The following is a 23824-nucleotide window of genomic DNA, read 5'->3' as shown; positions in this document are numbered from 1 at the left end:
CAGAGACGCAAATATCTCAAAATCAAAGACTGCTATTTAATCAAGTAAAAGTCAACTTTAAAAATCATTCAGGAAGAATTTTAAATATGAATTAGGACTAATTAATCAACTGAGGTTTTTTTTTCCCTCCAATTTGTAAAGGTCTTCAAAAAGTTCAAGCTTTTATAATTCAAAGCTAGTCCTTTTCAGAGCCTTCCAGACTTCTGAATTCCATCTTGTTTTCTACTATATACATGAAGGCAGATACTGATATGAGTTATAAACAGACACAGAAACCTGAAATTTTATTAAATAGCTTTTTAGGATAGGCTGAGATCCTGATAATTCTGATATACAACAATTCAATTTCTACAAAAATAATGTACAGAATTATCCCTTACTAGGCACCTGAATTTCCAGTTGTTCCTGAGCTTAGACATGACAGAAACAATATACAAATAAGGCACTAAATGGGCTTCACTACTTAGCTAATTTAGTCACGCCTGTCCAGATCTCACTTGAAGGCTCTACCAAGTAGCTTCTAATATATTCTGAAAATGTTTAACCTATGAAGCAGATAAAGATGCAAGGGTTGGAAGAGGACAGGTGATGATTTTTCTGTTTGTAGGATAAAACAGTGCTCACCATTTACTAATTGAAGAAGTTGTGTTTGTTTAGCCACAAGATGATATAATTTTTTACAATTCATTCACTGGTGAATATAGGTCTTCATCACCATGGTGACTGCTGAGAGATATATTCACCATAAAACATTTGCAATACTATGTGTTTATTAAGTATAACAGTTATTAATAGCTATATATAGTGACAGAACTACAAAGATTGGAAAGATCACCAGTCCAATCTAGTCATCAGCCCATCACACCTTCTTAAATACTCCAGAGATGGTGACTCCACCAAATCCCTGGGCAGCCTGTTCCAATAACATAATAAATAGCTTTACCACTTAAACTATCCTCCAGGTCCAAATTCTCCACATTTCCATTCCCTATGGCTACTACTTGTATTACATTGCACATATTCACATTTTACCTCAAGGTAAAATACTTACTGCACTGTAACTTTCCTACTACTGCAGACACTAAATATAGCCCTTAAATCACCTCATGGCCCACCTGTAGAATGCTGATCTGACACAGTGTGCTGAAAATTAATTCTGCTTTTGAGCTGAACTTCACAGTATGAGAAGTAGATCTGATGTGATGCATGGGAAAAGGGGAGGAATCACACAATAAAGACATTGGCCTGGACTTAAAACTATGATTCTGCTGCAGTTTTATCTTTCTGCCTAAGGTGCATCTCCCTGTCCTCACTTTATAGCTGGAGGTCAACAGAGATCTTCAACTGCCCATTCAGACCAAATCAGAAGGACAAGCTCTTTGGGGAATACAGGCATCTTACTGTGATCATCCAAGACTTGTAACAGTGTGGTTCTGACCTCAGTAAAGCACTTTGGGAATCAGTGACATGCAAATTAGATTGCAAAAATACTGACATCAATTGGTATTAGTTATCACAGGAAGAACCACGTACCTTTTCTATCCACAGGAAGAAAAAAATCTTTTTTTGCAGAATTCTTGGTGTCATGCAGTTGACACACATGACGCAACACAATCAAGTCTGTACAGGATGATTTTAGTTTCTTTCCTTTCTTTTTATTTTTACTTTGTAAGGCAAATTGATTAGCAGACACACTGCAGCCAACTCTTTGGCATGTGTTTTAGTAGCCAATATAGCACCAGCAACTGCAGAAGCCTCCTTTGTTGCTTTTGTGAAAATTCATTTCCATAGGTTTTCCCATTCTTAAGAAAGAGTTTGGATTCAGTCAATGACACTGAGATGACATAAGAATTAAATTTTGTAAATCTTGTAAGTGATGCCTTGTAAGCAGAACTACTACTACAGAGACACCTTTACATCATAGATAAACTGACTGTATAACCTTGAGAGTGCATTCCCACTGGAAGGAATTTGATGTAGTACTAACCTTCACATATAATACCATGGGGGTGGTTACCTACATACTGCCTTGTAAATTGCTCATGAGCCAATCCCGATGCTTTATGGACTCTCAGTAATAAGAACAAACCACCCATGTGAGAATTAGGGTATTTTGTCTATTTCAAGGAGAGAATAACCCATTACGTGTTACCTGCAGCCAATCAATAAATTTCTCCTATAGAGATATCCCTGTGCTAATCCACATCTTTGTGCTTCACCTTTAATTTTTCAGAACATTTCTGTGAATTATCACTAAAATGACCAAAGATATCCTTCCTCTTTTCCTTTTTTTCCCTTTTTTTCCTAAACATTATTTTGACAGGACAGGTGATTTTCTCTGCCCAAAACTTTTCACATACATATGAGCCCTGAGCTGTCCTTCACTACGCTGAAATCCACTCTTCACTTACATAGGCCGTGGATCAGGGCTCAGATCCAGTGCAACAAAAGATTAATTAAAAAAAAAAAAAAAAAAGGGCCTGCACTGTTAAGGTTCACCTAGCACGGAATGAAATCATGTAGATGCAACTCTGATTTATGTTTACTACTTGATACTTTTCTCAGCTGCTAGAGAAAAACTTGAGAAAACCACTCTGAAAGGCACAAGAATCTCCTTTACTAACAAATCTGAGGTGTCCTTAAATGCTCAGTGCACAGGAGAATGAAAAAAAAAATCTCAGTAGTGGTTTTAAAACCTCACACAGAGGAGGCGGGTAGCAGGAACTCAGCATGCATCTCATGAATGTTCTACTTTCTCTCTTTGAATACAGAGATCAGTCTTGGACAGAGTGTTAAAGCCTTGCAGTGAAGGGCTATTCTCTGCTATTACTTTAGGCTAAAACAAAAGACACTTCAGGAGATACAATCATTGCTGCCTAGTTCCTTTTCCTGAGCTCCTCACAATGGGCCCCCAGTCCTTTTTTATTTTTTTCATCCATACATCTTTCTCTTTTATCTTCTCCTTCTGTCCTTTTACTCTTTCTTTCTGCCTCATTGAATCCATTAAGGTTTGTACATAGCCTGCTATTGAGAAATAAATTTTCTTTGAGACTACTGACTGAGACTCAACTACTGGCAAGCAAGGCTTAACTCCTCGAGGGAGGGCAAAAATAAATGTGTAAAAGGTATGAAACAGTCTACCTCTGGGTTTCAGGTCTCAAACAGCATCACATTCCTTTCCATGTCTTGCTAACCTTCTAATTCTAGCAGTTTCATAGAGCACTTTGGGTTAGAACAGACCTTATATGTCACCAACTTCTAGTCTCCCTTCCAGATTCACGGATGCCTTCTGCTATGTTAGGTGGACCAAAGCCCTATCCATCCTAGATTTCTGGACAACCTGCTCCAGTGCATCACCACTCTCAAAGCAAAGAATCTAAATCTATGCTCAGTTTAAAGCCATTCCACCTTGTTCTATTACTACACTTCCTGATAGAGAGTCCTTCTTCAGCTTTCATGTAGGCCACCTACTTCTTTCATTCATTAGTCTTGATACATTGAATTGCATCTCTGCCCATATCTCCTACCAGATCAGTGTACCCTTTTTGACTATTTTCCTTGTTTCAGTTCCATGTCAGTCCTTTTCAGCTGATAAATTAGAAGGCTCTACAACATCAGCAAAGTCACACTACCATGAAACACCTAAAGATTATCACAATAACCAACTTGAATGAAAATAGTATTCACACCTTCCAATACTAAATACTATGATAAAATATTTCAAAGTTAGACACAACACGGGTCCACTGAAGTTTATTTCAAAACCAGAAGAGAACTGCATAAAAGACAAAACACTAGATCAGCTACCCTTAGGCAGGTTGACAGTGTGAGAGAGGAAAAGGGACTACAGAGGCAAATAAGAGACCTGTCTGAGGAAAGGTGAAGATCATCAATCCAAACCAAATGATGTATGCGCTGAAACTGCAGGAGAAGAAAGGAAAACTATAAAAAGGGAAGTAACGTAGGGAAGTACAGCATTCAGTAGTGAAAGATGACACAATACTTGGTTAAGCAGAGCCTGACAGCTTAACAGGTTGTGCTTTAAACCATTCACACTTTTTTTTTTTCCTCCAAAGGAAAATTAAAAATAATACATAACCAATGTTTAAGTGAAGCTGTCACCTTATTTTTTTCTAGCAAAGCGTAGTGAGAAGCTTGATTTGTTAACTTTCAAAAGCCCAGGTGTCAACTTCAGATTGAACTATTCAGGCCTATTAGAACTGCAGCCTGGGACAGCAGGTTGTCAAGACTCTCACGAAGTTCAAACACAGGGTCCTCCATTTTTAAAACAGAAAAGCGCGTGGAAGGACAAGAACCATTCTGTCACAATGTGAACTTCACAAAGTTTGGCTTAAAACCCTCAAAAATGTTAAGATGTATATGTAAGTAAAACACTGAAAACACAAAAAAATCAGAGTCTATATGGAATCCAAACAAATTTGCCATATTATTTAGAGTAAGACAGGCTTCTATCAGAACATTAAGCAGACAAAAAAACCCACCTCGTTACAGGCTAATATACTGTGTTCTTATTACAACTGCAGTATCACACATGGATCTACTAAAAGTCTTTCCTTACTAATTACAGGAGCAGAAATGAAATAAGAAAGGATCAGTGTTGGGTAAGAAATAACCTTACTGCAACAGAAGCAGCAGATCCTCTGAAAGACAGACTGCTGAAGACCACAGTGTGGTCTTCTTCAGTGTGAGAAACCAGCTGGGTTCCACATGATTTCAGAGATAGAAGCACAGCTGGTGGCAAAACAATCTCAGTGACATAAATATATAATGAACCTACTTCATACAGGACCCCTCTGAGACCAATAAAGCTGAAGACTAAGCACTGATTTCAGTTTCTTCACATTTCTTTTGCAAAACAGCGGAGTTAATTCTGATTAGCTGAAAAGCTTATCATCCTATTTCAAGTGGGCAAGACATGTTTTTATCTCAGGTTATTTCACTTAACCTCATCAGGAAGGTGGCTATCAAAATGAAACCGAAGCAAAATAAAATCATTACTTTTCGTAGTGAGATTAGAGTTTAGTTCAGCTATCAGGAAAAATATCTAACATTTTCACTTGAATCACTTTCAAATGCGAGACCTTTTTCTGGGGAAGTGGTATAAGCTGCAGGAACCTTATGCAATATGCATACGGTACACAACAAAAATCCAAATGTAAACTGCACAAATGCTAAAACAAAGTACATCCCCTCTAAGATCACTAGAGACTCCTCCTATTAGCAGATCATTTCTACCAATGCTGTTTTTCTTGAGCACTGTACGCAGTTTTGCACAGCCCTGTATTCATGCACACGCGTGCATTCAAAATACATGCTTTTCCTTCACCTCTGGGACAAGATTATTCTATGGTAGAATAGATATCCATCTTTAGACACTCTGATGGAAAAGAAAATACTTTTGCTCAACTTCATTTCTTTGCTGCCTGTTGGAGCTCTAAACCACTCTCATACCTCCCTGGAGTCCATCCTTCAAAGACATACATACATTTACCTTGCCATTCCCTTATCTCACTTTTTTGCCTCTATATTTTTGTCTATTCCCCCTACCCCCCATTCTTTCCACTAAGCTATTCCTGCTTATATGCATCTCTAGACAGTGCCTCTCAGCTTCTTTCAAGCAGCAACTTGGTAAAAGTAGGGCTGTCTAAATCCATCTGTGTAAATTACTTAGGTGAAAAATGCAGTGCCAGATTGACTGACACAGTTGGCAGATAGAAACAGAATTCAGCAAATAATTACAGCCATAATTTTGAGAGGCAGAAGAATTGAGTGTGTTCATGAAACCTAGAAAAAGTCATTTCTACATTTTCCAAATAATAATAATAACAACAAAAGCAACACACTACAATTCCAATATTTCATTTATAAATGCATCCTACTGATACAGAAACAACAGCAAAAAAAATAATATCTAACCCTCACTACAAACTAAGCTTGTAGTAAACAACCAAAAATCAGATAAACAAAATGATTCAGCAACCCAGCAGTTGTTTTTTCTTGTATTCTTTGATTTCCACATGAGAAACCTTTGGGTTTCTTAGGTCCCTTCCAGAACAGTTACTCTTTTCCTCCCTCTGCTTACTCAGCTAATCACATATTCTACTCAGGTCTATGTCTGCTACTACACTGAGGTGACCCCTCCATTGTCCCAGGACTTCCTCAGGCTGTCAAGTTGTATTGCTCTGTTGAGTTTCCAATACAGAACGGATGGATTTTTACTTTTTCCTTTTTTGTCTAATACATCCATCTTCACTTCTGAGTTTTTATTTTTTAATTTTTTTTTCCTACTTTTGGTGATCAATTTTGTTTTCCTCAGCATTATTATGGTTTTTTTTCTATTTCCCTCTTCAGTTTAGGGCCAAACTCGTATTTTAATACTATGTGTACAGAAATCAACACAACTCTTATCAATCCCAGGGTTCAAAGGGCTGGCTGCTAAGGGAACCAGAATTAACAAAACTACAGGGAAAACAGTAAAAAACAAAAACAGCCTCACATAAAAGATTTAGGGAATAAGAAAATCACTAAAGCCAAGTGGGAGCAAACCAATGCAACAACAACAACAAAAGACTAATTCCTAATTACTCAGTATTAATATTTCATATACTCTATAAATACAAATACTTAAAAAGAAGTGTAAAGCACACTTAAGATTCCACCATTACAGCGTAAGGAAAGGTAAATAATAACACTCAGTTCTGGGGCACAAGAGGGTAATAAGTCTGGTGATGCACAGTATTTCAATCCTACCTTTCCAGTTGACTTTGTTCCTTTCCAAATGCAAAAATAGCAGATAGTCCAAGCAGCAAGAAGGCACAGCGCAAGTTCCCAGCGAAGGTTCCCAATATGTTCAATGCCATCAGATATAGCAAGCACCCTGCGTCTACCAAGGGGGGAAAAGTACAAAAGTGTAAACACTACTGAAACAAAATAGCGCTGCATACAAAGCGTTGATCTAAAACCAAACCACATTCAACCAGGAAGACTTCTTGTTACTGAGTAGAAAGAATAGATCATGTCAGGTATAAAGATATAAAAGAGGGAAAAAAAGGAATATTGCTAGTGAATTTAAAAAAATAAACAAGTGTGTGACTCTCACAGGTCAGTGAAAGAAAATCAGAGAGACTTAAAAATTGATTCAGCATGGAAAGTTTTGTACAAAGGAAAAGGCAAAGAAAAAACCCCAAACTTCTACCTCTCTGAATCATCGACAGACAATACAGATAAAAACAAAACACTCCTATCATGTTATTTTTGCTCTGTCTTGTTGTTGTTTTAGTTTTATTGTATTTCCAATAATAACTATTTGAGTTGAAACCTTTATTTTTACCTTGTAGCACCTGTTTTCATAAATTTCTAAATTGAACTACAAATTTACAACTTTTTACATTTAACATCTTTCAGGTGGATCTTACGTAGGAAACAACAGGAAAGTTTAAGTATTTCTAAAAATCACCTTTTTGGTGGGGAACGGGAGGGAAACAATCAACTAAAATCTATATTGCATTTACTATTTTAAAATAACATATTTGAAGTACTAGAAAAGTCCACTCAGATCCAAAACTTCCCATTTTAGGAGCATTCCTCACATCTCTGTAGCCACAGGATTTACTGAATAAGTAAACAATGTGGAGAGGGGTGTGTTTTGTTGTTTTCATAAAGCAAAAGTCAGTGAGCAGAAATGTAAGTCACTTGCTACTATTCAGACAGGAAAACTGTGGGTCAGAGCTTCAGAAATCTGAAGGCGCGTTTTCTTCATGAGAACAGTGTCTCACAAGGAGAATTAATCTCTTATCTGGGGGATTCACATTCCTTTCATGCTCACTGATTTTTGCTTTAGATAAGTACACTGTTTAAGGAAAATGTAAATCCTTTACCAGCCTATAGAAAAAACACAAGTACTTCAGATTCTATTGCATAGTTAAAAGTAAAAGCAAAAACTTACTCCTCTAAACTTCATTAATTTTCATGAACTCCCTTGAGTTATTTTTTTTTTTTTCCAATTCTCTTTAACCTAAAAGAAACCCTAATCAACTTAAATGAAGCAATTAGTCATTCACTAATTTTACACTCTGAATAATTAATTTCAGCCATTCAGGCCTTTTATGATCTTTAATCACATCTCGGGTGGGTCTGGTCACAGCTCATTTCATCTATGTTTCCATAACTATACTGACAGTGTTATAAGTTGTGTATACACATAGACAAACTCGCACACAAATTTCCAGTGTTCAGCCTTACACATATTACAGTGATCCAAAATTCCCTTTAAATCTTTATTAGATGTTGCTTACACGACTCCCAGAGACTTGAGCCTTGCACTAACCTTGCTCTCCAGGACACTGTGAATGACAACTAATTAACTCAGGTTTACAAGTACTCTTAATATTATTAATATAGCTAAAAACAAAGTATCACTTCCTATCATCGTCAATAATAAGTGATTTTGGATACAGTTCTGAGAGCTAATTACTGTATGTACATGCATTTAATGTGCTATGCAGATAGATTAATTACAGCAAAATACATTCAGATTACCATGTTGACTATTAAATTAAAAACAAGCCCAACTTACAATTAATCACAGGACCTGAACTCTTTCTTTTGCATTTGACTCTGGCATTGGCTGAGGAGATCTATTCACAGAGTAAGATGTATGGAGTTGTAATTCAAAGCCATGCCTAAAATAAATACAAGCAACTCCTTTTCCCAGGCAGCAGGACAGACAGTTGAGGCTTTTGGCTCACAGTCCATACCAGAAAGGAGGTGACCACAACAGGTCAATGGGCAGAGTCAATTTTATGTGCACACATGCTGCCTGTTTTCTCTTATAGAATTTCTTCATGAGGCAACAGAATTAAGATTCTGCCACCATCCTTCTATCTGTTACTGTTCTTTCTTCTATGCTGTCTTAAAAAACAAATGAACAAACAGGTTGCGTAATCACATCAACTTACACGTTCCCTCTTACAAGGTCTTAAAAAAACAGACTTTCCATGCATCAGCAGTGACTGCTCACCATGAAGACAGTTGCATTCCCTAATTACAGACAAAAGATGTGCTGGGTGTTGCAGACAGCTGGAAAGGAATCTGATCTGGTTCTTCTTTTGGAGATTTGCGCACATCTATACGGACGATTAACTGCATCACACCAGTCACTAATTCCAGTGAATACCAACTGCACGGTCTCACTGAAACACTCCCAAGCTGATGTCCTGCATACAGTTCTGCAAAGGGCTACAAGCACTGCTCAACTTCCAGACCCATCTCAAGCGAGAAATCTGCCAAATAGCAAGTATAGAGGAAGTATATAGATGATACACTTAAACAAAGGTTTAAGGTTTCCGGTAGAAAGTGAGCAGCAACAAGTCTGAAACACCTAATTAAACTATAAGATACAATGTTACATTGTACCACACACATCCAAGAGAAAGCTTTGCTCAGAGACAATAAGTGATTTCCTCAGGAGCAGCAGCAGAGGTTAGGTGTTGAAAGGAAAAGTCATTCAGAACATGAAATTCTGCTCAGGAAGGAAGTATCTAAGTATGATAAATGGTAAAGACAGAAAACCCTGTAAAATCAAACAGCTAGCAGTTTGCTTTATAATTCTCATAAGTTTTTTTAATAATAAATCTCAAACTGTAAGAATTCTCTTCTTGAAAACCACTGTATTTTATACTTGGCTTTCAGAAAGCAGCAGACAGATAATTCCCAATGGTCACACTAGTGAGAATCCCATGACTGGAGAATTATGCACAGCTATGAAATATTTACCTCTTACAGCATATTTCTGAGATCTACACATATCAGAATGAATTATTTCTACATGAGCCACATTTGCTGCTGCTCAGCCTAGTTTTTCCTTCTGAAGTCCTAATACTGTTATATGTTACACCATTCGTGATACAAAATGTTTAGATTTGTCAAGATTAAAAATATTAAGGTTCCTTCTCTAAAATTTCTCATACTGCTGGAAAATTAGAAGTATTTGTGTTAACCTGTCTCATTAAAGTCAGTTCTTATCTGAACGTGACATCGCTTAGCAACTACCATGCATATATACATGCAGCACCAACTTATTCTGTGTGTGTATGTCTGTGTCTGTGTACTTACCACTAGAGAGAGTGCGATACATAAACCCCGAACATTTCACTTCTCCTCTGGCTATTTCTGACCTATTTTCCTCCAACCCCTTTTATGAAGTCATGGCAACTTCTTCTTAGCCAAGTCTCAAAGTTTAATTCTATCAAATAACTTCTTCTTTGTATCATTCCACTCACCTCAACTCTACAGTTTCTTGGTATTCTCTCATAACCTTCAGTCCTTGTGCTGTTTATCCTCTGCCTCACCTAATGCCCTATGAAGAAGTTATACAGTGATTTAAAAAAATAAGAACAAAAAAACCCCCACGTTTTCATTCACCAAGTGACGTAAATCAGTTCAGCATTTGGGCTGCAGAAGCTGTGAACTGGGATTATCTAGAAGAAATTTAAGTCAACCTGATAGCTCTCTAAATTTCTGGCTTTTTCTGTTTTTTCTGGTGCTGTTTCAAAAGCTAAAACTGATACTCGGCTGCTGAAACTCATGGACCCATTTCCTTTATGCAGTACCCACACTAATAAATAGCCAAGAGATAGATGAATGTCACTGTCATGTTTAATGCTTTCAGAATTACTTTGTCATCCCAAAAATTCTTTGTATTAATGTTCTTAAGAATCTCGATTCTGAGACACTGAACAAATCTAATGGATGCATTTTTGGACAGCTAAAAATGATAGTCTATTAATTTTTACAAAACCACATTTAAAGGATTCTAGATACATTGAAGAAACATGGCCCAGAAGAGCTGCATGTTATTTGTCTTGCAGCTCTAATTTCCATGATAAACTAGTGGAGAAAATAGAATCATAGAATAGCTCCCTAATCATAAAAAACAAACAAACAAACAAACAAACATTATTTTTAGCTCCTACAACTACTGGAGAACTATTTGCAGCATTATACAATTGCTTTTCCAAAACACAAACGTGTAGCTTTTAACTTCCACCAGAGAACTAAAAGTTGCCCTTAAAAATTCTATTTTAAGGTACAAAAATATTTATTCAGACTCACAGCATTGCCTGGAGATGTTGCAGAGTTTCCTACCTCATATTTATTCAGAAATAACCTGCACATAGTCACAGTCAACCTGCCCCAGGTGGCTGTGCTTAAACTGGGTGGTTAGACAAGATGACCTCCAGAGGTCCCTTCCAAACTCAAGTATTGTTATTTCCATACATAGGCAGAACATTTGAACCGCTGACTCATGTACACTTATTTTTCTTCTTAAAATAAAATTAGCACAGCTCTAATAATAAAGAGGATTAAATAACAATTATTAGACCTCTGATACTTAGACACTTTTACTCTCTGTAGCTCAAAGCCCCTTCTGTAAAGTGGGAAGAATTAGATCCTACATAGATTTTGTGAAGATAAATGAATGTGAAGATAATCAAGAAATCTATAATTGCCAAATCAGTGATACCATGAGCAACTACAAGGTCTTGATTAAATCAATACCTTCGTCAACAAAGGAGGAATTTAACAAGATTACAAAATATAGGAAAATGAACAAAGAGAAAAATAACAAAATACAGAATACCAGCATGGTATTTTCTTCCTATTCATCCCTTTCAGTTCTATTGAAAAGAATTGTGTGTTTCTTGAACCCAAACCAATCAAATTCATATAAAACATCAACTTAAAGTTGCACAATCTTACTTTTGGCATTTCCTCCTACTCAAGTACATGACTTTGCAATCTTTGAGGTAATTTTTTTCTGTATATTTGAAATGTTACGCAAAACATTCCAGATAAAATCAAAACCAAGGGAAAATTCATCCGTCTGGATTAGGCTAACATTTACCCTTGGCTTAGCACTTTGAGACCTACGCCATTTCCTTCTTTCAGCTGAAATCAGGCAGAATTTGTGGTTCTGAGGCAAAACCAGATGAAGAGCTCATGTGAATCCAAACAAAAAGCTGTTTTCACATGGCCTCTCGTGAACTAAACTGGAACAAGCAAGTCTGGCACATCTCAGTGTTCTTCGACAAGACATGCACAAAGGGTCTAGTTCTGAGAGGTGCTGAAGGTCTCTGGGTACTGAGCAGTGCAGGATTGGGCCCAACTTCTTAATGACTTTTCATAGGATAGTGGGGATTAAGCACAATGTGACTCTTGCAGTCAGTCGCAGTCTGAATGAAACAGGAAAAACTCTTTTTGACTTTGCAAGGAAAGGGTTTGTGCCTTCTTTCTGCTCAGAACAGATCCTTTTCTTTTCCCTAAAATAAAAAAAAAAGTTTTTTTTTTTTCCCTCACTAAGCTTTACTTGGAAACGTTAAGAATGTGTCACTCCCTTCAGAGAATGACAGGCCAACAACTAGACCTTCTTTAACAGAGGACTAAGTTGTTGTTACAGAGCCAATAAAAAACTATTGAGGTGGAATCAACCACAAAACCATGGGTTCTCTGTCTCTCCAGATCCCTTCCCAGGCACAAGAAATCTCAAATTCCTGTCCACAGTGGCAGTCTGGAATAACAGTCAAAGAAGCACACAGATACAGCTGTTGTCCCCACCTAGGAAAACATACAGCACAGTGGAATAGTTTATTTTCTAATCTCTATGCTGTTTCCCTGGCTATAAAGTTAGCCCCATCTGTGGCTACTAAACTCTTTCTTAGGACTGCTTTAACATACTAAAAATGATCTACGCCTCCATTACTACCATAGCTTACAAGATTTACTGTTTAAGAGTTGTACGAAAAAAATTTAACTGTGGCATAACTCGAAATTACTTTTTTTTTCTTCTTTTTTTAAACATCCTTTACCAGGCGGGTCCAATAGGATGAGATAAAAACCAGGAATTAAATGGACAATCTCTGAATCCTGGGCACCAGTATTAAATGGAAAAGAAGTTTCAGACTCTTGTCTGTTCTTTGTAACACAGCATGAGTTTGAAGTTGAAAAACTGACTTTTGATCAATTCAATTGCCTTTGAAAGCTGCATATGCCAAATCCTTTTCAGGAAGGTAAGAAATCCTCCTTAAGCTCCTTATTTTTCCTGGAGCTGTCAACACTGCTATCTGTAGTCAGTGACAACTCAGCTAACTCAAATTAAGTATTAAAACAGACATTATCAGGGATAGACATTTTTAACTACTGAGGAGAGCAAGTAAAGTGAACCTAACTGCCCAGACTTTGCATGCTGCTCCTTCAGCAGCATCAGGCCATTATGGCCACATAGCCACAAGTAATTATCAATTACACTGTAAAAAAAATACCAACATAAAATAACAGTCCTTGCTTTTATAATGAGAAGTTTTTGCATGTAAGAAGAGGAAAATATGACCTTGGAACTACTGCAATTCTTATCTCTACAATTCGTGATCGCTTTTTTTTAAGTAAAGAAACAGTCCATCCAAGACACTAATTAGGCTTTCATCTACTGTGTGACCCAGCCATCAAAGCTGGTAGAGAATGTTAAATTATCAGAGGAAGCAACTCTATACCTGCTAGAGTAACAAGCAGACAGTATCCTTCGTACAGACCTGAAGAAAGTTAACTGTTAGTCCACACGCCTTCGTAGCTTCATAGTACAAGCATTCTCCTGGTTTTCACTGCATTTGAACAAGTTGCTGTTTGACCCCAGTAATAGTTTTAGGAATGATCAAGTCCACAGAAGTAATAAAAGCTAGAAACTTTTCAGCAGAGAGGCTGAAATCTTTACTTGCAGTCATCAAAATATCTGTGGAGTTGAGTTCTCTTCTAATCACAGCTAAAAAGGGCTGAGACTTCTAGTCTACATGATGGAAAAGACATAGCAGTACCAGCTAAAGGAAGGAGAAAAGAAAAAACTTATTCCTTTCCTAAGACATGATTGAAGATAACCCTTTTGGGATTTGTGCATTCATTTATGCAAACACAAGTCCAGCTTGTGCCCCTGCTACAAACCTCTGCTGGCATTTACAGAATGCCAGTCTAGTCTGCTGTGCAATACATAGCAACCGCTGTATTCCTCATCATGAGTAACTCAGAGCAATTGGCCTGAAGAAAACACATGGCACTGATAACTCATGCATTTTATAGATTTCTTCCTCTCCAAGCATTAAGTATGCTACCTTTTGTTAGTTTTTTAATTAGAATAATTTAAATGTTTAAAGATACTGCAAATGCAATTGAAGACTGGTAAAGTTATGTAGTTATCAAAGTAAATACGTAACATCAGCTTGACAATTAGTAAATGCACTATTCAATTCTACTTGAAATTAGATCACTTCTCACAATAATAACCACTCTGATTCATAAACTGTCTCAACAGTAGATGCTAATAGTTCAAAAAACTTTTTATCCCAGCTAGCCCTATCCACAATAAATTGTATTTACTGTGGCCATAACTTAGAGGAGTTTGAATTGCAGACTCAACATTGCAAAAAGCAAAATGTACAGAAGGATCTGAATAGCAGTGTTGTTCAGAAGAAAACCAGTGCCTCCCCCTTCCTTCACAGGCATCAAGTAACATAATTGTAAGAAACCCGGTCATTATGCAAATCAATTCAGTCCTGTGATTGGTTATTGCAGTGTGAAAAGCTTCATCACTATCTCTGAGTTCTGAATTTAGCAGCTAGCATCTGCTTCGTCCAGTTTAACTCATCAACTTTCTTTTAACTGTTTGTTCTTAGAAGAATCTTATGGCCCAGACAGCCAAATGCATGAAAAGATTTACATTGGATATAAAGAAGAAGATGGGTTATTTTTTTGTTTTTGTTTGTTTTTATACACGCAGTAAACACAGTGATACACAGGTTGCCCAGAGAGGTGGTGGATGCTCTGCCCCTGGGGACATTCAAGATCACGCAGGGCTGGGCTTTGAGCAACCTGACCTAGCTGCAGATACATTCAGTTTTCAAGGATGGAAAGTCAAGCACCACTTTTGCTTGGGCACCAAGATAAGTTTAATATCATAAGCTATTTTGGCCAGTAAACTGTTAATATTATGAAAAGCTTTTCCACAAAACAGCAACAACAAAAAAGACTCTAATACTTCTAAGATTTCATTATTTTTTTTTTTTTAATAGTTCAGCCTTAGCTGTCCTAAGGAACCATAATTTGTGTTAAAATGATGAAGTCATAGCAATAAGGTGCCACGTAAGAAAATCTTGTTTAGTATAGAAGATTACCCGGGAAGTGGATAAAGTAGGCATATTCTAATTTAATAAAATGAGTGCTTAGGTTGTTGAGATTTTAACAGAAAAGAAACATGAAGACTTATACAGATTTAATATTGTTTTAATACATTATTTACTGAAGCAATAACTACCCCCTGCTAAGACTAAAATAACTTACTTAGAAGGCTAAGGGGATCAAGGCAAAGACAAAAGCACATGCTAACTACAAGAAAATGATGTCAAATGCAGAGTTCTCCCTTGGAGAACAGTCTTGACATATAGCCCTTTCAAAGGTAACTGCTGCTGTTCTGGTAAAAAACAGAAGAAAACAAAACAAAACCCCTCTAACTGCAGACCTAGTCCCAGAATAATGCTTGTCATATTAATAGATTGGTAATTAGAATGGGCTCCCAAGAATATTCACTAACCTGAAATTCTGTAATACACTCCCCTTTGAATTAAGAAAAGCGACTTTAATGATAAAGTAAAATTCCAGTTCTGTGCCTGTCTTAATACAAACTGTGCCTCACAAAGAACAAGTATGAAACTACACATGCACTAATTAAATATTTATAGTAGACAAAAATGTGTAATCACAAAGGAATTCCATATTTTGTGAAGAAATAATTCTTTTCTATCACTCTAACTAGAAACCAGAATCAAGGAGACTCAAGCATTAAGCTTTCTTTCTCTAACTGAGAAACTAACACGGTCCAGTCAAATATAATGACATACAGACTCCAAAATATTAGTTAGCTCAGATGAAGATGCGACTGTTATGGAAGAAAAAGAGAGTAAACACCCTGGGAAAACAAACAGACAAAAACAAGCAAATAAAAAGAACCACCATCAAACACAAGAAACACTCAAAATCATCCTCTTTCACCTCTGCCTCATTAGTATTTATTGGAGGCTCTTTCCTCCAGCAGTAGGAGCCAAGATCCCAAGTAAGTGGCACACTTTGTTCTATGTCCTTTCAGAATATGGAATTCTTTTCCTTGAATCCTCTAAAAAGAGCTAAACCTCTCGTTTTGAATCTTTTGACTATATGACAAAACTTCCAGCTGAACTCATATAACTACATACTATCAGTTTATAAAATACATAATAACATGAAAACAACAAAAATAATGGAAGACAATTAACAGTCAGATCAAGCAGATTGTTTATGTGCACTTACTCCCAGAATTCCATCACTGGAGATGTAGCATTTTGCAAAGAGATTTGACTGCAGTTGCTCATGTTAAGTTTTTGAAATTCCACACAGTTTTCTATAAAAACAACAACAAAATTGTTATAATGACACGTACTTGCATTTCTGCTGGAGCATCTTCTAGTTCATGCATCTTGTAAAGTCATTTATTATATAATACTCTGTGTGGTTAAAAGGATTTCTATATATTCTAAAATCCTACATCTGCTACTCCTGAGTCTAAAAAAGCTGCTTTGAGAAATAGAGGCAATCGATTGGGAACTACAACATACTACCACTTCAAGTGGTTGTTCAGTGACCAATGGCAACAGTCATTAGTCTTATAGCAAGTGAAAAGTCACTCTTTAACTTGTATCTAAAGTAGAAAAATAAGACCTGTTTTGTTGCATTTATTTACTGTATTCTGGGAGAATAGATACTATTAAAAATGAGAGTCCAGGGATTTAGCCAGAATATTTTACAGAAATAACATAGGCCAAAACTTTCTTTTCCTATCTGACATTATATTTCACAGAAGCAAATACTTATACAATGACCTAAATCAGAAAAATACAAGTCTTCACTCCATAACCGGTGCAACCTGGTCTAGGGAACCTGCTTTGGCAGGGGAGGTTGGACTAAATGATCTCTAGAGATCCCTTCCAATTCCTACAATTCTGCGATTCATTTTATCACAGTTTGACATGATCAGCCCATTCCCACAGACGTTTCTACCACAATAGTTGTGATCTCAACACTAATTTATCAGTTACTTGGAAGTCATTATTTGTACAGCAAGCATTTCTACCAAGGCCATACCTGTATTCCATTCATGTCCACATGTAGCCCAGGGAAGCTCTGTAGTAAAGCAGTTAAACAGATAGAAGATAGCCCATGCTAAAATAATGATGTAATAAACATTTAGATGTGCCTCTATAACTTGGGTAGCATATCCAATGCCTGGAGAGGAGGAAGAGAAAATAAAGATAACTCAGATAATTTAAGAACAAATGCTTACAACTTTAAGTACATCTTAACTTCAGCTTTCATGAGATTTTTTTCCTTCATTTCAAACTTAACGCATTGTTTTGTAGTTGAACACAGAAAAAGTTGTTACCTTCAAACAAAGGGCAAACTTTTCTCCAGCACGTAATGCCTCCTTCACTAGTAAACTGTCCCAAGGCTGTCTCCAGGAAAAAAACTGGTATTCCACAGCAAATAAAGAAAACCACATATGGGATGAGGAAAGCACCTACAAAATAAACATTGTGGTGGTACTGGTTATAATGATCACAGATCCTTGACAGCTTAGCAATAAATTTATTTTCATTCATTACCTAATTCTCAGGTGCTGTGCTAGAAGTGCAGAAAGTGTTTACTCCTGACACCAGATATTAAAAGTTAAATTTTAAGCCATTATCATGGACTCAAAGAACCAATACAAAAACCCCTGATCCCAGTCAAAACACAAAGCGTACTGAAGTTTGTCAAGATAGGCTACACTTTGCTGAACTTTCTCTCAAGCACAGGAAAGATCACATTTTTGTTTAGCCACACCATTCTGCTCTGATTGTCATCAAATCTCTTCTTTTCTCAGGAGGAAAGCAGGGATGAAGAAGTGTTATGGAAATAAAATCCAAGTACTGTGACATTATTTGGATAAGACCAATGATGAGGATAGTAAAAAGGCAATGACAAAATACACCTTAGGACTACTTACATAGAGAAAGTAAATAGGATTTGGCATTGTCATCTAGAAATTTTAGGAAATTAACAAAGTATCAGCTTTTTTTCTTATATACTGACAGTAAACTCCAGCAAAGATAGCGAGCAGTACAACTTGGTGCCTTCAACAAACTGCTATTCTTCTCTTATTAGCACAGAGCAGAAATTCTGTTATTTCATGGTTAACCATGTTATTAGGTATAGCAGCCAGAGAAGTGACTGAAGTATGCACAAAGAAGTGACAGAAGATAACTGTTAGGCATACTGTCACTTGCTAATACTGTAGATTTTAAGCATTCAATTTAGAATTGAGCCTAAATAACAAGGAATGAAATACAGCCTTTTCACTACACAGAGGTCCTATCAACAAACAAGGCCAAAATAACTTTTTCCTTAGTTCCCATGATACTCAGATTTCCTAATAAATCAAAGGATGAGATAGAAAGCAACTAACTATTGATTTAGGTGGAAACAAGGAAGGAAGAAGGCAAACACTAAGAAGAAACCATAATATAACTATTCTGGCCATCTCTACTGACACCAGTAAATAAAGTTTCACTGGCTTAATCGGACAAACACAGTGAAGTACTGTGCAAAAGTTTTGCTAGATGCAGTAACTGCATACATCAGTCTGTTCTTCAGAGCACCACCAATAGCATTTCTACTTAAACAGGAGTCCTAAAGATTGATACGATCATTAATGAACAATACTTTATTAGCTACACCCATAATGCTGAACTTCTATCAGAATCTCACTACAAACAAAATGTTTCTGAATATACTTATGGAAAATTTCTACTATTACAGGGTAAATAGATTTCCTGGATCATTAAAAAGATGGGGGGGGGAACGCTCTAAATCTGCAATAATTGTAATGCTTCAGTCACTTTGATTAGAAAGGCAGGTCAACTCAATACACCTGCTTTGACATGTAGGTTCTTTCAGACCCACCACATCAAGAGAGATGTCCTCATGAGTGACCTCTCAGCTCGGCCCCTCAATTTGCTTATAGTTGAACCCCAGCTGCATCTCAAGCAATAAGTGCATAGACTTCAAAGAATGTAACACCTGGGCATCCAAAATGATGGTTTCTACATACGATTCACCATGCAAATAATTTGAAAGACAACATCCTTCCAGGCCTTGATTTGAGAACTACTGTCCAGTATGAAAACAAGTTTAGCTCACTCATATGGACAAGTGTAGTGAGTTTAACACAACAACTTAATGAAACAAATCATACTGGAAAAAATCAGAGTATACCAAATTTTCCTGCTTGCAAACCAATTAGTTTCCAAGAAATATCTAGCACAAAAAACATAATTGAATTATTTTCCCTAATATATATATATACACACACACATATATAGCAACTGTCCATAAGAGCAAATTAGAATTATGAAAGCATATGCCTACACTATCTGTTGTTAGTGCCAGAGTGAACTTAGACCTGAAGGATCTTTGCTGCTTCTGAATTTGTTCTGTACCTAGCAGGAGTTCTATTTCATAACTAGCTCATATACCACTTTATTGTCATTATGTATTATACAAAAAACATTTCCCAGCATTTACATCCAGTGCAAGAAACAAGACCCAAGTCTAATTCTAGTTCAGCATTCTAGAGAGTTACAGAAACAGAGGTGCTAGCCAAAGGTCACAGACTGAGACCTCACCAAAGAAAATTGAAGGTAATGGCAAACTTCCCATGGTACCAGGACATGGCCAATTAAACCACATGCATTCATTCTATTCTTAAAGAATGCTGCAGTGATTAACGATGATACTTAAGTAAGCCAGCAAGTCAGCCAAATACATGATAAGAGTGTGCTACGTAAAGCTATAGCCTTAAAAATGATAGCGTCACATTTTGACATACTAACATAAATTCAATGTACATATAAAGGCTTCAGGAAATATCCAATATACACTGAACACGTATTTTCACCTTTTCTTCTGCCAAAAGTTCTTTGGGGAAACTTTGCAAGTCAACAAGAAACTGTTCTGCAAATCACTCAACAGATTGATTAGAGATTGTAGGATGCTAAAAATGAGTGAATTCTTGTCATCTTAGTTTTGCCACAGTACAAATGTGTTAAAAAGGAGCTGCAAACTAGAAACACGCCAACCACAAGAGTATTTGTCTTTAGAAACAGCAAACAAAATGGTCAAAACCAGCCCTGAGCTCAAGCAATCATGCCTACTTTTGGACAAACGAGAGAAAGAAATCTGGCATAGCACTGTTAGCAAACAAGCCTGTTCAGAACAGATCTTTGCATATATCAGTCACTGAGCATATTACTGTTCTTGCAGGATACACATTTACACTAAGGCTGCTGATTCAGACATTACGTGGCAGAATGTTGAATCCAGCTCACAGGATTCTAAACTTAATGTTTATTTTTCTTTCATTTCTGTGTGAGACATGACTGACGGTGCTTACCCTTAATTGTCATGTTCCTTACATAGCCGCTACCTGACTGTAAGTAATACATACCATACATTATACTTTTGTGATCTGAGGGAGAATAGACTTCTACAGTCTTATTTTAACCTATATAGAGCCTGCTGCCTTAGCTGAGTAACAGTCAGCTTTGCATCTTCCCCTCCTTTACTGTACTGACTGGGGAAGTAATAACTAAGAAAAAGGGTGTGGTTGACTTAAAGGATTTTTTTCTGTCTTAAGAAAAGTAAAATCTGGGGCATCTTCAGAAACAACATTCTTCCTCCCCAAAGTACGCTACTCAGGAAAATAAACTGCTCCCTTCTTCTCTATGCCAGACAAACTTTGTTGAGTTGGCTCAATTCTGTTTTCAATTCTGAAAATGTTCTATTCTAACTGGTTTCTTCTGCCTTAAAAAAAAACACACACACACAAACCACTAATAATACATAAATATGTTAGTAATGAGAAAAAAAAAAACAACCCACCCACCCAAAGAAAAACCTTGAGAAATTGAACTGCATAGTATTTGGGGAGAAGAAGGTAAGGGAAACATTACATTTTTTCATATGTTCTCAGGTACTTAATATTTCCCTACCTACACACACACTTAAATCCTGAATCCCTCTTACTAGTGCAAGAAATCACTATAAAACATCCCTAAATGTCTTATTTCCCAGACGTTTATGGTGAGCTGAAACACATGACGCCATCTTACCTCCTCCATTCTTGTAGCAAAGATATGGGAATCTCCATACATTTCCCAACCCAATAATCTCCCCTGCCACAGAAAGCACAAATTCAACCTTATTGTTCCAGTGACCTCTTTCATGAACTTTCTTATCATTGCTGTGGACGAGGTTGGTACTTGAAGCTTCTGGATCCAAAACATCTTCTGGCTTGCCGTTAATTATAGGAATAGTCTTTTCAGCTGTCATGGCTGTTCAGCCTAAAGAGAGCAAAAGAAAAACGTGCAGGTATCATTTGTTAATAATAACATATAGGACTAAGAAGCCCCTTAGCACATCATTAGCTCCAAATTATTAGTTGCCTACTTAAATTCATAGGTGAAAGTGATCAGGGCAATTCTGTAAGGCCAAAAAAGTTGTGAAAGATGAAAAACTTTTTTTTTTTTAAATGAAAAAAGAAAAGAAAACGTTATACATGAAAGTAAAAGGGTTTTCAAGTTAGGACAAACATAGTAGGATGTTATTCTAAGGGCTGGGTAGTGAAACCTTTCAAAAATCCTTCCCCAGGCAGGTGTGCCAGTTTGAATAGCCTCACAAACGACAGGGATCACCTGCATCTTCCAGGCATAAGAATGAAAAGGAAAAAGGGATGTGCTGAAGGGGGCCTGATCTGTTCTGGCCTGCCTGGAGAAGCAGAGAATCTCCCAGACTACTCACCCAGGGCTCTGCTTATGCTTGCGCGGTTAGGAGAGGGACTGGCTCTCTAGCCGACACTCGGCTCCGAGCGGACCTCTGCGTGCTGCCGTTCTCCTCCGTTGCACAGGAGGCGCAGGGCACAGCAGCAGCGGGCAGCAGGCGGGGATAGCGGGGATAGCACGAAGAGAGCGGGGAGCTTCGTCCTGCGCTGCGGCTGCCGCCCGGCCGGCCGGCGGCGATAAGATGCTCCCCGAGCCTCAGAGCCGCAATTTGCAAATGCTCAGCCTTCCCCCGAGCGACGGTATAACACCCGCCTCCCCCCTCCGCCCACTTCAGGCTGTCCCAGCGGCTCCCCCCTTCTCCTCCTTTTCTTCCTCCCCCTCCTGCCGGCATCACCGCCCGTGCATCCCCAGCTACTCACTCCCCCGCCCACAGGGGAGACAGCCGGGGCCGAACACCGGGCGGTACCGAACCCCACGCTCCCCGCATGCTGCTCGGGGAGGGCCCGCTGCTCCCCGCACACCTGCAGCGCTGCAGTGCCCGCTGCTTGCTCAGGCGGCAGCCCGGAGCCTGGTTTGCTGCCTTCTCTTCCTTTTTTTTCCCCCCTTTTTCTTTTTTTCCCCCTCTTCTTTCCTTCAAGCTCAGGTGTGGCACATCAGAAAGGAGCCCTGCTGAAAGCAGATAACATTAACTGCAGCTGGGGGAGAGGGAGCAGGCAGGGTAGGTGTAATAAGAACAGGATAAAGAAATGCTGGGGGAACATTTGGAAAGTGTGGAAACGAAATATTATAGGTCCTTTCTAGTAATGTTGGAAAATGTAGAAGCAAACCACGTGGCCATTTGTAACCAGCATTTTGCTTAAAATTTGAGCTGAATAAGCAAAACCTGGAAGAAAAAATAGAAAAATAAGAAAATACAAACCATTCTGCTTCAGATCGAATGAAATATTTCAGTGATCCCTTTTTTCTCCCATTCTAATCATCTTTACGCACATATGTAGTCCTGCAGTTCATGTAGCCTATTCCATTATTCATCTCCACAGCTGGAAAATGGCAAGACATAGATCACGTTTTCATTTCAAAAATGAATCCATAAGCTCATATTTCATAATAGCTCAGATCCATATGCTCAGTTGCACCTATGATCATCAATATTTTGTTCTGCAGCCCCTGGAGATGCACTTAGGAGCACCATCTCTTAAACCCTGGATTAATTTAAGCACTCTGGAGGATGCTGTCCTGGAGACACTGAGCCCTCCCTTGAGGGCTCTCCCCATGACCTTCCAAATCCATGGTTTATCACACCATCAGGAAAACTATCATCCAATGCTTACTGAGAACACTTGAAAAATGCCTACAGACAGATTTTATATTAACTTTACCTGACTTTAGAAATGAGCCTGATTGTGTCCTACTCATATGTGTAGCTTAAATGCATCTACATATTCAAACTTCTGCTATGGCTGAAGTTTTATTTTGGCTTTTAAATTATGCATGCCACAAAACTGGGTGTTGGAGCCTCAGTTTACACTCTGTCAAATGTATTTAACTGCATCCTCTGTCACCTTCATGCACCCACCTAATGGGCATAGAATGAAGTCCTCTCTTTGCTAATTGTACCCATACGGACAGTACTGGTCTCTGGTATACCATAAAATGAAAAACAGCCAATGGTAGAACTATGGTAAAACATTATGCTAAAATAGAAGAATTCATATACATAAATGTATGTGTGCTTGCTTTGGTAAGGGGGTGGAGAAGGGAGGATTTTTGTGTGTGTGTGTGTGTGTGTGTGTGTGTGTGTATGTTTTGCTTTGGTTTGTATTTTTAGAGTTTGGGAGTGGGGAGAGGGAAGGCTA

At 37.8% G+C, this 23824-nt stretch overlaps 1 protein-coding gene across 1 annotated transcript in view; it reads right to left on the bottom strand.

Annotated features, from left to right (window-relative positions):
- The window catches only part of SLC6A11 (solute carrier family 6 member 11), a 55642-nt gene extending 33416 nt beyond the window's left edge, over window positions 1-22226 (bottom strand). Inside the window, exons 1-6 of the mRNA XM_015874825.2 lie at window positions 21988-22226; window positions 21300-21530; window positions 17534-17668; window positions 17236-17376; window positions 16405-16495; window positions 6772-6904 (exon numbers count right to left, since the gene is read on the bottom strand). Of these exons, the coding sequence (XP_015730311.1) occupies window positions 6772-6904; window positions 16405-16495; window positions 17236-17376; window positions 17534-17668; window positions 21300-21519 (720 nt within the window). The 5' untranslated portion in view covers window positions 21520-21530; window positions 21988-22226. The remainder of the gene's footprint in view (window positions 1-6771; window positions 6905-16404; window positions 16496-17235; window positions 17377-17533; window positions 17669-21299; window positions 21531-21987) is intronic.
- Between the last annotated feature and the right edge of the window lie 1598 nt (window positions 22227-23824).

The sequence above is a fragment of the Coturnix japonica genome, chromosome 12, assembly GCF_001577835.2.
Source record: "Coturnix japonica isolate 7356 chromosome 12, Coturnix japonica 2.1, whole genome shotgun sequence".
Taxonomy (NCBI): domain Eukaryota; kingdom Metazoa; phylum Chordata; class Aves; order Galliformes; family Phasianidae; genus Coturnix; species Coturnix japonica.
Note: the sequence above shows the minus strand (reverse complement) of the source record. Positions and strands in the feature narration are given on the sequence as shown.